This window comes from Pagrus major, chromosome 20 (genome assembly GCF_040436345.1).
Source record: "Pagrus major chromosome 20, Pma_NU_1.0".
NCBI lineage: Eukaryota > Metazoa > Chordata > Actinopteri > Spariformes > Sparidae > Pagrus > Pagrus major.
The window spans coordinates 25741033-25756784 of record NC_133234.1 but is presented as its reverse complement, the minus strand read 5'-3'; the positions used below and the strand labels follow the sequence as shown (position 1 = coordinate 25756784).

General features: G+C 42.6%; 1 protein-coding gene across 4 annotated transcripts in view; it reads left to right on the top strand.

The window, feature by feature from the left end:
- The window catches only part of baiap2b (BAR/IMD domain containing adaptor protein 2b), a 73121-nt gene that overhangs the window by 10482 nt on the left and 46887 nt on the right, over positions 1 to 15752 (top strand). For all 4 annotated transcript variants that reach the window (XM_073489478.1, XM_073489476.1, XM_073489475.1 and 1 more), the window contains exons 2-3: positions 9862 to 9937; positions 14943 to 15029. In XM_073489478.1, the coding sequence (XP_073345579.1) occupies positions 9862 to 9937; positions 14943 to 15029 (163 nt within the window). The remainder of the gene's footprint in view (positions 1 to 9861; positions 9938 to 14942; positions 15030 to 15752) is intronic.

Below are 15752 nucleotides of genomic sequence, written 5' to 3'. Positions count from 1 at the left end.
CAGTTACAGAGTTTAATAAACATTTATGAATATAATAATAAACTAGCTTAAGGCAAAAGACCTTTTCAGCTCTGGTGTAGATGGATCAAATACATTACAGGACTATTGTCAGCAGAGTATTTGTGTTTGTTCAGGACATCAGGCTACCAGTGCTGTTAGTGCCGTTTGATTGAAAACGTCATGTAGTGTCGGCAAATTGCTTCTGCGCTGTATGTAAGCGTGTGAGTGATGAGTGTTTATACACCAGCTGACACTTGAACATGGTGAGAAATGGGAGTGTGGTGGCAGGTTATGGAGAGGGGATGACACACACACACACACACAAACACACACGCAGACACACACACACGGTAAAACTTGATGACAGGGGTCACCTTGAGTTGTGAGTGGTAGCCAAATACTCTCCAGCACCATACGAGCCCTCACCGTTTCCAGGGCGACCACCTAGAGTAAATGACCTTTTTACGTGTGTGTGTGTGTGTGTGTGTGTGTTTGTGTGTGTGTGTGTGTGTGTGTGTGTGTATATAATCTGGTTAACCTTGATATCCCAACCGGTTCACACACATCTAACCAGCGGGGTGAACTTTGCTTATCAACACTTAAACTGTTGACTTTGTAGTGATGGCGTTTCGCTCTTTTTCAGTTTCCCTTTGAGAGATTCTCCAGAGACTGTTTACATGTGAACGACTGAATCTCACATGATGTCACCTCCTGCCGTTATGTTGTCCGTGTTGAGAGGAGGAAGTGACCTTAGTTTTAGCCGTGTGTGATAGGGAAATTAAGGCAGAGACGGAAGAGTGAACAGCATGCAGGCTTAAAACCCATTGATTAAGCAGGTGTCTATACTTTATTAAATATCATCATGAGAGATGCTTCTCTTGACCACAGAAGAGAAAAACTTTAACCCTGCAGCAATGATGTCAGCGCAGAGACTTTTCATGTCTCAAGATAGTGAAAACCTGATGTCATTACTACATCTCCAAGGCTTGAATCACTAAAATACAACATCAAGAACATTGCCTTTGGGCAATAACAATTTGCTGTTTGACAGGATTTCAGTGACTATATTTCGATGTGTAATTAGCACCTGTTTTTCTCATTTCGCTCACAGAAATGTTGATGAAACAACCGGGACATGTAACCTAGCCAGCTGGAATATTTTTTTTTTTTTTACTTGATGACGTCAACTGAATCTTTTGACTTGCAAATCAAATCAGTGCTTCCTTGTACCTGACATTTAACAAGCTTTACATACTGATTGAAGAATGATGTTTAAACTGTTAATAGCAGAAAGCTTTCAGGTTATTTTCAGTGTCCATTTTATAAATACTGACTATAGACATGACTTCATTGCTTGAAGCCAGTTATTTGCACTCAGTTATTTAAATAAAAAAGATCTCATTCTGTCTCCGTCTCCACCTGGTCTGGCCCTCCCTCCATGCTGGGGTTGCCAGGTCCCTTCTTGCTGGTTAATCTGTTTGGCAGTGAGTGGCGCAGCAGGTTCTAATGGTGCCACATGGTTGGCTCGGCTTTGCAGTAATTTACGCCCCAACATGATATGAACCTGCTGCTGTTTATGTAGGCTCTGACTCACCCCACACACTCGTCTCCTGCCGCCAACTGACACACACACACACACGCATGCACACAGACTGCCTCCTCTCCACCATTGTGGCAGAGCCAGCCAGGTCATGATGTTCTCAACGCTGCTTGTTTTCTTAGCTTTGTTCTCTCGAGTGTTGTGCTTACCTGAGTGGGAAGTAACTCCTGGATATTAGGTTCGCTCAAATCAGCCACTAGATCGCTTTAATTGTAGGCCTCTAAATTTTCTCGTCTGCATGTTGAACTTTGTTTGATGCCTGGAGTTATCATTTTGTCCTACTAGCTCTGCCCCTGGCAACTGTTAAGTGCTATTCTTGTGAAATAGAGGTGTCTAGGAGCAACAACAGCTCGGCCACGCAACGGTAGAGCACACAGACTCACTGCAGGGCCTACGAGTGCTAATTAAAAATTTGCCTGTTATCTGTTCATCTATTGCATCACTCACTATAGCATCCAATCTGCGTCTGCAAGCAATATCAGCAGATGAACACAGTGCCGTATTGTGATGGACGATGACATCATCACAGACACACATACACCCCCCTGCCTGGTTAAAAGGATCACCCTCTCTGCCCCACACGTCTGTAATCTCACTGTCTCCGAAGCTTGAAACAAAGTTAGCTGGCTAGCTATACTGAGGAAGCTAAGCTTAAAAAAAAGAAAATAAGAGAAACACACTGACAGCAGTCTACAGAGAAGATACGCTGCTGCCGCCAATATAGCAGACCGTCTTGAGAGCAGAGACATAACGTTATTAAAAATATTTTCTGTCGATGGTACAGGACTCAGTAGTTGATGATGACAATGGCGTTGTCTATGAACCCAACAATAGCGGGGAGCTTCATGAAACTGGTATCCATTGCCTAGCAGCTGCACGCAAGCTTCATCATGTGCAATGCCAAGCGTTGGCTGGAGTGGTGTTACGCACGCCGCTTCTGAACCCTGGGGCAGTGGAAACATCTTCTTTGGAGTGATGAATCACGCTTCTCCATCTGGCAGTCTGATGGAAAAATTTGGGTTTGGCGGGTGCCAAGAGAACGCTATTTAGTGGAACGCACAGTGCCTGCTTTAAGGATACAAAGATTTGCCAGATTTTAGCCAATTAGGCACTTTTAACTTTGTTGCAACAGTTTGAGAAAGGCCATTTGCTGTTCCAGCTCTACTGTGCCCATATGCACAAAGCAAGGTCCATGCAGACATGGTTAGACGAGTTTGGTGTGGAGGAACACAGCCCTGACCTCAACCCCAGTGAACACCTTTAGGAGGAATTGGAAAGCCGATTGTGAGCCAGGCCCTCTCATCCAGCATCAGTGCCTGACCTCGTGAATTTTCTTTTGGCTGACAGGGTACAAAATTTTCACAGACGCACTCAAAATCTTGTGGAAAGCTTTCCCAGAGGAGTGTCTGTTAAAGCCTCAAAGGGAGGTCCAACTCTATAATAATGCCCACAGTTTTTAGAATGGGGACAAGCTCATATAGGTGTGGTAGTCAGATGTCCACGCACTTTTGTCATATATTATGCATAAGCACTCGTTTAATTTTGTACACATTAAAGTATTTTTTATATATATTATATTTTTTTACTTGGCTGCAAGTATTTACACAAAAGTACATGTTTGTAATATGTGTTCTTTATTCTTCAGTATGTTTGACTGCACCTTAACTTGTCATAAACACTTCAGAGAAATGCCTGTCTTGTTCCAGTATTAATAGCTTGTATAACCTCTGGCTCTGTTCCACATCACTCATCTGTCATGGGACATGATGTCCGTGTGCTGCCATGTTGCTCTGATGGATCTATTAACCTTGGTGTTGAGGGCTAGCTGCTACCTATTCAATCTTCCTCCTCTTGCATTAGCCATCTGTTATAGCTACGACAGCACTTGCGGTGAAATGCTGCTGGATTTCAGCTGTATTAGTGGGAAATCTACTGTCTTTCATAGCCATGCAATGTAGTGTGTTGATCCTCAAGACAAGACAAGACAAGACAAGAGAGAGTACAATAATAGTCCACAGGATCATTTTCACAGGATAAAGATGTTTTCAGGCAATGAAGTCAGGAGTTCTGTGAGACAAAGGCTGACGTGCGTCACCTCATGTCTCCTTTGTCTCGGCCAACAAGCGTTTTCCTTTTTGAGTATCCTTGAGCATTATGATTTGAAAGAGTTTGATCCCCTCTTCAGGCTCAAAGAGGATGAGTCTGGGCTGGTTCAAAGGAAACAAATCAGTGTTCACAGCTAATTCGTCAGACATTACAGTCAAAATAAATGTTTGGGAGTCAAAACTCAAAATTCTGGACTGTAGACATGATATCGGTGAATGACAGTTGCAACATGTCCTCACCAGGAAAAAAATGCCACTTTGTTAATGATCTTGACGAACGACCACTTGTGGTTTTCTTCTGCACAAAACGTGAAACTTCAATGCAGGAGCTCGAGCTTTGCAACCCCGGCACATTCAGAGAGTCAACGTTGGTTTCTTTTAACCATGACTACCTTGTTTTCCTGAAACAAGTAGAAACAAGTAGTTTTATTTGCCTAGCTGTAACCAAGTTTAATCATAAAGCTGGCAGATCAGAAAACGCTTATATTATGCTCGTACTTATTTGGAATGATCAAACTTGTGGCTTGCCAATGCCGAACTACCATAAGATGGACCTATACTTTGTCGTTTAGGTGTAAAGGCTTGTTCCTGTGTCATACCTGATAAAAATCAAAAGGATAAAAATCAAAAAGATAAAATACTTTCTTTTCCCAAAAGAGACGTTCAGTCAAGTCACAAGCTGCCTCCACAGACAAAGCTGAAGAAACCCCTCAAAAACAAGAACAAAAAAACAATCAGAGGCCCAAATCCTCATCTCCCCTGCAGAAACTGATGCTACATGGCAGCCAGTCCTGCCTGCCAGCACAGTGCACTGTGAACAACACCACACACAGATGAACACACAAACATTTACTGACACAAACAGAATTTTATTCCACAGTTATGCGTCTACACACTCTCAGAAACACACACTTTTGTTGCACTCGGACGCTTCCAGGGTGAACATCTGCCTCGCCGATCAACTGGAACATCCTTTTGGTGAGAGGTAGAGAAACTCGTTTCCTTTTCTCTCGTGAGAATAAATATTTCAGATGCTGGCCAGACCAACAACATGTCAGCGTGAGATGGATTGTGCTCCAGTGTATGTGTGTGTGTGTGTGTGTGTGTGTGTGTGTATGTGTTTGTCTGTGTGAGATGGCATGTGGATGTTCACGTGCCTCCAATCCACCACAGTACCTGAAAGGCTGCAGTAGGAACGAGCTTCTGTTGCTATTTTGCTGCTCAGGTTCTGTTCTGCTCACTATTCTTCCAATTGATAAATTGTACACACGATAAAATGTCCAATATTTGTAACAAAAATGGTCAATGTGACGTCCTCAGATTGCTTGGTTATGTCTATCCGGTGATAAATAATATGGTTATATAAAACAGAAAAACAGCAAATGCTCACATTTCAGTAGCCGGTGACAGAATATTTGTTATTTTTGCTCGATAATGACTCGTTTAATGAATTAATGAAATCCATCAACTGACTAATCCTATTAGCATTTTCTGATTGGTTATATAAACTTAAAAAAAACAAACTAAACTGGTGATTAGAAAGGTGTGTTTTCTTCCTCAAGGTGCCTTTAAATGACTTTAAATTGTGCTCCAGACAAATTCTTCGTCATTAAAACACATTTATATCTTTACTGAGATTTGTTGAAACCAATTTGTAGTCACACATTTCCTCTAAAGGTTAACTCCACTTTGGTCTTGAGTCAGCTAATTATTTGTGTAATATTTCTATCTCCCCAGTGGGATCAGTGATACGCTTCATGGTAGATTTCAAAGTGTTCAGTGATTAGCTCCACCGTGGCATTTAGTCTGTTCCTGTCAGGGAGCCAGGACATTAAAAAATGCTGCATTGGTGACACTGTGGCTGCATAATGGATTGATTTAAAACGGTGTATCATCATCTGTGGGTAGAATCTTACTGAGATCAGTAAACAGAGTAGCTTTATCACTGTTTGTATCTACATGACTGTTTCAACAAAGTAGAAGATAATGTACCGTTCGTTATTATGCCGGTATTTGGTTTCCAGATAACATTGAGTGGTGCCGATCGGAGACGAAGCACATTCATGAGAGCATTTCCCCAACGCTGCAACGTGATAAGACAATCCTTGTATTGTTATTGAGTTTTGGCATATAATTGGGGAGGTGATTAGCCAGTCAATTAAAACACATGACCGAAGCACACGGGCGAAGTGAGACAAAAGCAGTGTTTGCTCCGTAATCCCTCTCATTTCCCTTGCACTCAAATATGGTCTTTCATTCAGTGGAATGCTAATCAGCCTCAGTCCCTGTTGCAGAAGGAACAAGCTCAGCTGATTGAGGGTGGATTAAGCCAGGACCGGCCAAGTTAATGATCCTATTAAATTATAGCCTAAACCTTATGAGCATGTTGTGACGATGGTAAAACTCATGAATTCACAATTGGCATGTGCAGGGCAGCGTTGATGGTGATTGACAGGTCCAGCGTGCTTCAGTGTTGATCAGAGGAGTTTAGCGCATTCGACGTTATTCACAGCATGTAACATGGTTTGTGTGTGTGAAGGGCAGGACCGACTGAACCGACTTTGAAAAGGGTCAAGAACTTCAAATTGGCACCGAACTGTAATGCCGTGCAGTAGGGATGATGGATTTTTGTAGGCTAACCCGGAAGCTGGCATCTGTTTCCCTCGACAAAAGCTTTCAGTATAGGATTTTTCCATTCTAGTTTAAAATATTGTAGATCTTCGCAAATGAACACCACATTTTGATTATGATTATGATTTTGATTATCAAACACTTTTAGGTCTTGCTTTGGGTCGTAGAACAAAACATGAAAATCTCCTAAGCTTGTGTTTCCACAGACCTTATTCCAGCTGTCTGACCAAGAACCCATTGACTTTAAGACCGGGGAACCAGCATTGCAAAAATGCGCACTCACTTCCAGGTTTTAGTTTCCATGAACTGTCGTACTAACATCTGCAGATGTTTGTGGCAGAAACACATTCACATTCAATTGTCAACAGTTATTGTCTCTGGCTTTGGATTGCAATAGTGCGGCTAGCTGATCGTAGCCCACTCGGAAACAAGTTGTCATTTTTACATTTCAGCTGAACGATGGAGAACTAGTTATTTTGTTAGCTTGAGTTTTGTGAAATGCCCGGCTAGCTGTTTTTCTCTTTCCAGTCTTTATGCTAAGCTAGCTGGCTTCAGCTTCATATTTAGCAAACAGACATGAGGGTGTAATTAGACATCTTCTCATCTTAACTCTCTGCAAGTAAGTGAATAAGCATATTTCCCAAAATGCTTCTTTTGTTTAATTAAAAAAAAGTGAAAAATTGAAATCTGAACTAGACAATTTTTTTTTTCACAAAACCCTTTTTGTTTTCTGTATTCACTTCTTCCAACTTGTGTAATCATAACTTGTGTTATCTGCATGTGTGTTGTTTTTTTTCCTGTCAGTAACCACACTGACAGTTTTTTAACAACAACCACACCAGCGAGGTGAAAGAATGCGGCACATGAGGCCTAACCTGTCCGCTAGTGGTTACATAACACACCTCATCACTCAGTCACTCAGTCACAGGCAATCACAAACACACGCACACGCACACACACACACACACACACACACACACAGAGACATTCCCCCGGTCCTCTCTCTGTTGATTTAGACATGACAGCCGGGCAGCTCTCCATCTTCTATATTTATTCTTCTGTAGATCGTCCCTTTCTTCCCACCAAGCAGTGGTACATCCACAGCGATAATTACTGGTGCTGGAGCACTTCCACCGGCTCGGGTTTGTTCAGCAGCCGACACCTTATGTAACAGAAAATATACCCAGAGATGGGAGAGAGGGGCGAGAGGGAATTGGGGTATAAATAGCTTTGTTTGTCCTCAGAAATGCACAAAGAAACACCGCTAACCTCTCTTCTTCTTTTCATGTTCGTGAATATGACAAGGTTAGAAAAATCTTCCCCGGGAGTTCACAGCAGGCTGCTTTTGATCCGAAGTACAGCTAGTTTTCCATACAGAAATCACCTTAAATCATCTTAAGCCTCACATAGATCAAAATCTATTTCCACTTTTGATGTATTTATTATCAGCCCTTTGCAATGTCCAACTCCTCTTTAACTCTTAGCTTAAGCTTTTTTTCCACCTCATTTGAGCACCTTAGAGCAGTTCTCTCTCCTCATTCACTGGGCAGTCGGCCTATTTTTCTTGCACCCCTGTGTCGTCCTGCCCTACTTCTTACTTTCCTTTTTTGAAGTCATGGTGAAGTTTGTGTACCAAGGTGACTGTTGTGCGTCAGCTGACGCGCATTAGCAGGCATCCCTCGTAGCGAGCAGCCACAAAAATATGTGTCTGTGAACCTTAAATGTACCCTCCTCTCCCCTCGCCTTATGCTCACTCTTCTGTTCTCTTTGTCCCCTTTAGTCTTCTTACTTTTGACATTTTCCTGTAAAGTATGTTTAACATATTTCAGCCCCAAAATACCTTTCTGCCCTTTAACTGACCTTTGTCTTACCAGAAAGTGGATCTGTGAAATTTCACCGGCCGTCTTTGCAAATTATGTAGTTTTGTAGGTGACTACAGCCGACAAGCAAGCAAGTTTGATTGATTGATCATTTGTGTTGATTTAAGTTTCTCAGGTGAGTTTATAAATCTACGGATATAAATCTATGCATTAGAGCTTGCTATTTAGCAACTTGAAGTGAAGGATGTGCAAAGCCACTAAAATTCCATGGGAATTAGTCGATATTGTTACGAAATTTTACAGTTTTGATGTTGATGATTGAAAAACTGCGTATTAGTCATTGCACTGTATAATCCCTCATCTGTTCTTCTTCTTGGATCGTCCCCTGTCTCCTTCTCACCCTTCGCTCCCTTTGTCTTCTCTCTCCTTCCATCCATTGCTGCTTCTCTGACAGTCCTGCCACTTCAAAGTTATAAAAGAAAGTCAAAGAGAAAATTGCTGGGTTTTTCCGGAGATTCAGCAGAAGTGAAAGGGCAGCTTGCACTGAGTGGGAGGTTGAGTCACTGCAGACACAGACAGAGAAAGTAAAACTCATTATACTTTTCTTCTTGACTTTTCCTTGACTTGTTAACGAGGGCTCGGTCCTCTGCTTGTTGTGTGTTCTGCTGTGGACACGCTCCACTGCCCGTTTGCTGACCAATACTTGGTCATAAAAGCGTGAGAGATCATGTCATATCTGATATCAATAATTACATTCAGATTTGGCCTTTTCTCCCTGATTCTCCGATCACCCAGAACTGAATCATGCAAGAAGCAAAGTCACATTTGATGTTGCTCGACTAAATCTGCACTGATCACCATGTGCTCTTCGTCCTCCTCACTGTTAATGGTTGAGTTATTCCTCTCTCACTCTCTGATTTCATCACGATGATCTGCAAGCGCCTAATGGTTAAACCTTGTTTAGTACAGCTGACTTCAGTTGCATGTTTTGACCTGACCAAGGTGATGCTACGGTGCCACATTATCACATAGAGATTTATATGTCTGTTACAAGACAACCCTCCTGCCTCTAGCTGCACCTACTTTTGATTTTATTTGTCAGGTTTTTTAGATATCTGTCTCTGAGATCTGATGATGCCATAGCTAGATGCTACTCAAGATAACGAGAAAATGTATTTTTATTTATAATTTGGGTGAACTGCCACTTTAAAAAAAAAAAAAAGAGGGAAAAAAAGCAATTAGCAGGAGCAGTGTGCTAGAGTTCAGTGCGTGTTAGAGAGATGGAGGGAAATGGTGTTGTGTCCAGGTCTGCTGCTGAGTGGAGGGAGTCTGCAGCCAAAACCAGGTTTTATTTTAATAAAGACAGCAGGGGAGGTGAGAGGAAACAGCCCCCCAACTCCACCCCTCCACAACCACACACACCACAACATATATACACAAGCGCCCCCCACAGTCACTTGTTCTCTCTCTTTCTCATAGTTTTCCCTTCATTTCATCCCTTCAGTTTTCAGCTTGAAATGAATCCCTGCTGCACTCCTCTTCCTCCTGGTTGGCTCATCTGACTGCTGTGTGTTCGACTGTGTGTGTGTGTGTTCATGCCCCAGTAAAAAAGTGGCGCTCTGTCATTGGAGCTCATATCAGTGTTTGTATCGGTATCTTTCCTGCTTCTTGACTAACCCAACGTGCTGTTTTCTTCCCTTTCCAGTCCATCATGGAGCAGTTCAACCCCTGCTTGCGGAACTTCATAGCCATGGGAAAAAGCTACGAGAAGGCGCTCACCAGTGAGTACATCAACCGTTTCTTGTTTTCTTTCTGTCTTCGTCCTTCTCTCATTCCTCCTGTCTGTCCAGTAGTCCAGGCAGAGGGCCAGCTGACCCGACACTTGGCGCTGCTTTTATATCCTCAATTTAACTCAAGAACAGATGTGTTGTGATGAAGACACAGATATTCGGAAGTTTCTAGTGTTGTTGACGTCTGCACCGAGCCACTCCAGAAACCTTAAACTTGATGTCTTTAAGCTAGCTTGTTGCTCTGTCGCAAAAGTGACAGCAGTAATGTCTCCCTGCAGAGACATTCATCGAATATCTTGTGTCCAAATAAATGTGTTCACTGAAGATCTTTTTCAAATGTTAAAGATTTGCTTATCAGAGATGAGATGTCCTCTGATTGTTCCTCTGTGATGACGTCCATGTCCACACATCTTTGTCCCTCTGACACCGGTTCATTGGTCCTAAATGTCCACCTCTGCCGTGCGTCCTTTGTCATCGCTTTTTGTGGCTTGCGCAGATGTGTTTGCATTGTCGTGCGTCTGTGTGAGAGAGAGACAAAGATGGAGAGATTGAGGTGCACATGCAGCAGTGGCTCAAGGTTAAAGACAAAAGAACTGCAAACGTCTTGAGGGAGCTAAGTGGAGCACAAGCCAATGGGAAGTGGAACAGGAGCAGTTGTGAGAATAACGGTGCCCCCCCACGGGGCAGAGGAAACGAGAGCAGACCGAGCTGGTATCCAGGACAAGACGGGGTAAAAAATAAAAATGAGAAAAATAGGAGATGGGAGAAAAGATAAAGGTACATATCCGGAAACACAAGAAGAAATATGTGTCAGAAATAGAAAAAGAATGTCCAGCAGCTTATCAGTGTTTCACGGGCTTTGATTGGTTCTTTGCAGTCAGCATTGATTTAGATATTTCATACTTCCAGATTAGGCTGGAAACACTTTTAGTTCGGCCATGTACATGTCGTCAGATAAGACAAGCCTCCAAGCATGTTGAGCTCATTTATTGATAAGAAAAACCTCCTTTCCACTCCGCTCTTTCATGTCACTCTGCAGGGAGAAGGTTATCGGGATCGTATCATACTTTATTTCTTCAGTGATGGTGCAGCCATGCTTGGTATGCAGTGTGCACAGTGTTGAGCAGGGCTCTCCTTCTTGTGCCTGGAGGGGAAATGCAGGGAAGACTCTGTAGCCCACAAGACCAATAAAGGAGGCCTCACTCCGGTCTGATAGATAAGGCTAAAAATAGCCCTGCGACTCCCTGAGTGGGGATTACACTTCATCAATGCCAGGCAGCGGCACAGCGGTAGGGTTTAGAGTAGAGCAGTGCAGAGCAGGGCTGGGCACCCAGCGAGCATCTATTGTCACAGGAAAAATACCAGTGCAGCCTCTGGATTTTTAAGTAGAATGGAGGCGGCTGGTTTACATCTCTGGGGACTGTGAAAACTTGCACGATGCAGGGAGGAAGCTGACTTGATCTGTTTTGCTTGTTTGAGTCTTAAGTGTTTGGGTTTGATTGGACTGGATGTGGGTGGTGTGGTTTTGGATGTGTGGTGCTTAGCCAGAATTAAGTTTTTATTACGTTTTTTTTACTGCATATCATTGCAGCACTGTAGCTGGCAGGAGCTGTGAGGCTGGAAAATATTGTTGGTTTGCAGCGCCAAGAAAACATCTCACCTGGGCTACGTGTGTGAGAGTCGCCCAATAAGCACTGATTTGGTAGTTTAAAGGTCAGGAAACATCCAGTATAGGTTAGTTAGTTTCATTTTATTTCAAACAGGGGAACAAATTATGCACTATTTTAAGATAATCTATCAACTATTTCTTTAACTAGTCTAAAACAAGCAATTTAAAAGACTTAAACTCAAGGACGTTATCATTAAAAGTCCAAAATAAAAACATGAAGATATTAAATTGATTATGCTAAATTGTCACATTTGGGAAGCTGGAGCCAGGACAAAATAAGTTTAATTATAAAAAATAAGGTTTTTGTCTCACAGGTTATACTTCTAGTGCATGGTTTCATGACTTCTTTTGCAGCTCAATCCTGAGTGCCGTGACGTGACACATCAGCTCATCCCACCAGAGAACTTGAACAAAAGCGAGTTTAATGTCTAATGTTTGAATAACCTCACATTTCTTGGTAATCCTGTGCATTAGCGTGATATCCTCCTCTTCCATGCCTATAAGAGGTCCGTCTGCAGCCGCAACCGAGTGGTTGAAACTGTTGTGAATCTTAACTGTGCTCTCCTGTCACTGCAACATCACGATTGGCTGATATGGGGCCGGATATGAGTTATACGACCACCGTCTCTGGCCTTACAGACTTTTCAATTCTAAAATGCTTTAAGTGGCTTGTCTCACGGCACTTTACAACACAAGTGAGCATTCAGCCATTCGCACAGTCATACACTGGTGGTGAGCTTCAACATGTAGACTGCATAGGCTGTGAATCCAAACACTGACCTTCTGATTAGTGGACGACCGCTTTACCTACTGAGCCGTAACTGCCTACCTGGTATTCCCAGGCAGTCTCCTTAACTTCTGAGATTGGAGGAGATTGGGCGTGTTCGGTGTGGTAAGGCTGTAAGACACGGAAATCTACTATCTGATGTTTAGTTCAGTTTAAACCCAGATGTCTTGATGTCTTTTGACCTGCAAATCATCAAATCAGTGCATATTGGAAGGTGATGAGGGAGGTGATGTAATTGATGTTGTTGAAGACTTGATTTAGTGGGAATGAAGATGGAGTACATATCACACACCAATCCCAGCTGATTTAGATTTCTTTCTTGTGTTTCATTTACACTGATACTCTCCGCTCTCTATTGGCTTTATATCACTGTTCTGATCCTCTCGACAGGCAGACCCTACTTCTTCCTCCTTTCCTCACATACCTTCCTCACTCTCTGACACTTTTCAGCTGACAGACAAGCAAAGCATCCCCCCAAGCTAAACCTGCCTCACCTGGCCCGCTCTCCTCCCAGCTGGGATTTCTCCAGACATCGATTAAATTAGCTGTGCTCATCCAGCCGCCTTAGCCTCACCTCCATCCCCTTGCTCTCTCACATTTTTATATCCCACCAAGGCTTAACTCAAGCGAGGTTCAGGAGAGACCAGAAAAGTGTCCTGGCTTGTCACTACGTCAAAGCTTACTGGGGAAGGTTGCACCGCTGTGTAGAGATTTCCTGGCTTTTATCTCAGTTCATGGTTTTGATAAAGAAGTGAAAGCAGGCCAGTTTCAGAAGTCGTCTCAAAATGTTCCCATTGAAGGAATGAAAGAGTGAAATATGTTTAGTGATTTAGCAACCAAACAGCGTCTTTGTTTTTTTCAGAACAATAACTCGCATAGCAGCAAGCTTTTCAGTGTCTCTGTGGGCCCACGTCACGAAAACAACTACAACTAGAATAGATTTACATTGTTTTCCATGTGGAGATATAAATACATTGTCATTGCCCCCTCTCTTGGGGATTCTGCATGAGCGTCCTCTGACAGTTCAAAGCACCAGCACCCATCAACATGACGGCTCTTTAATAAAACTCAGCCCTCATCCATATGTATCTCCCGACTGGACATGTGTCCTCTGTCATCATGGCTGTCAGTCCCTGTGTGGCTAACCACCGACCTGCTTTAATTCACCGTCACTGCTGCTTGAGGCCATCTTGTCCCCGTTGTTAAGGCCTGAGTCACCGTTAGGACTCAGCCAGCATCCTTGGCTTGTGTGATGATGAACCGCTGAGGATAACAGCTGACATACAGTATTAGAACTGCAGAGTGCTTTGACATCATTGCAATGGAAGTTGGAGTTGTTAAGATGGTTTGTTAAGCATTTTAAAGATTCAGTTCATCCAAATTACAAAACAACATTTTTCTGCTTATCTAGCCACGTAGATACTGAAATGGGATTTTTTAATGTCTCAGGTATCAGAAATTAAACTCAATTCACCTTGAGGTTTATTGCTATGGTTGGGGTTTGATTGCATTTTATCAAATTTACTCAGTCCCAGTGTTGAATCCATGCCTGTGGGCAGCACAGTATCCAGGTTTAGCTGTTGTTCATAATATCAAAATATCGATATGATCTATATGAAAATGTACTGGGAGATTTGAACCACTGAAACTGATGTGACTTAGTCGGACAGATATTACAGGTATTGCACTAAGAAGAATCATTATTACTCGGTTGGTCAACTCATAATTGCAAAGTAGATCGATATATTGTCCCAGAAATAAATGCGTCAAACGATATAACTGTAATTTTACGGCCATTTTATGCCACTGATGTAATGATAATATGATAGCAAAATGATGCAAGTACAAACTTTGTAACAGCAATACACTTAATTCTTAATATTCAGACAAATATTCGATAAATAAAATGTGAAATGATAGGTGAAAGACCTACCTACTTATTTTGGCATCATGCTGGCTAAAATTTTGGTTAAGTAAATCAATACACAAATAAACGCAATAGTGAGGTCAGCAAAAATGATCGAGCTCATGTCCGTATAACAATAAGTCGATGAGAGAGGATGTGTATGGATTTATCTTGACGGGCCTCTGGATTTCTCACCACCCTGAAGTTTGATCCAAAATGAAACCAAAACCAAATCATTGTCTTTGCATAAGTTTCAGAGATGATTAGAAACTGTTTTAATGGCTAGATACCACTATGGGCAAGTAAGAAAAATGTTTTCTCTGTAATTTGTGCTAATTAATCCTTCGACAAGGTTTACTCCAAAGTAGTTTGTGCTGACAGCAGGGTTTCCGTTTTGTAACTGGTTGTGCTTGAGATTAGTCTCTATAGCTTTATCTCTGTTTCCTGTAGTTGCCTCCATAGAGCTTTTTCTTTTCCTGCCTGGTCTCCATTTCCGCCTGTCGCTCTTTATTTCCCATGCCCAACCTTACCTCTCTGGGGGGCGGGGGCTGTAGGGGAGGGTTGCAGAGCTGAAGAAGACATCTATTTCAACTCCGCACCCTTGATCTGATGCCCAATGCTTCCATGTTTCCAGGTGTCACATATGCTGCAAAGGGCTACTTCGACGCTCTGGTGCGGATGGGCGAGATGGCCAGCGAAAGTCAAGGCTCTAAGGATCTTGGTGAGTCCTTGTAGTGGCTGTAGCGCCCCTGGTGGGGTGGAGGGGGGATGCACAAGCAGATGGTGAATGGGATGGCTCGTGTTTTAGAGCAGAAGCAGCTGATGACCAGCGTGAAACTGGACATACACACACGGCCATTTTTCCAGTACATCAGTGCTTAAACAGTGTTTAATCCTAAAAACAGAGTGGTAGACTTTGTCTTACTGCAATTTGGAGATGATTTGATGCATTATTACTCCCAAGTCATTTAATCAAACACATTTAATTTGGGAAGAATTAATTCTATACATGTGTCACAGCATGCCCATTTGGTTAATCTCTTGTTTCCCTCACATTCAGGAAAGATAAAGGCTCTCCAGTTGCTTTTATATAGCACCGCTGTGAGCAAATAATCAACTCACAAATTTGTCTGGCATTTAATATTCACAAAAGCACACATGGCGAGATGGATTGGCTCCCTATTCACAATAAGCCTTCAATATATTTACTGTGTTAATGAAAAATCTTCCTGTTCCACTGCTGCTTCCAGCAGGATGTGTGCAACAATTTTCCCAGCTCGCTCAGCCCTCAGCCCTCAACGTGTTGGATCAGCTCTGGTTCTGCTCAACATAGACTTAGTTTTAGTTATAATTTGCATAGGCGAGCACTGAAGGCCCATTTCTAGTGGATGCACAGGTAGGAAAATCTACAGTATATGTAGTAGGACAGGCCCGTATATAATCA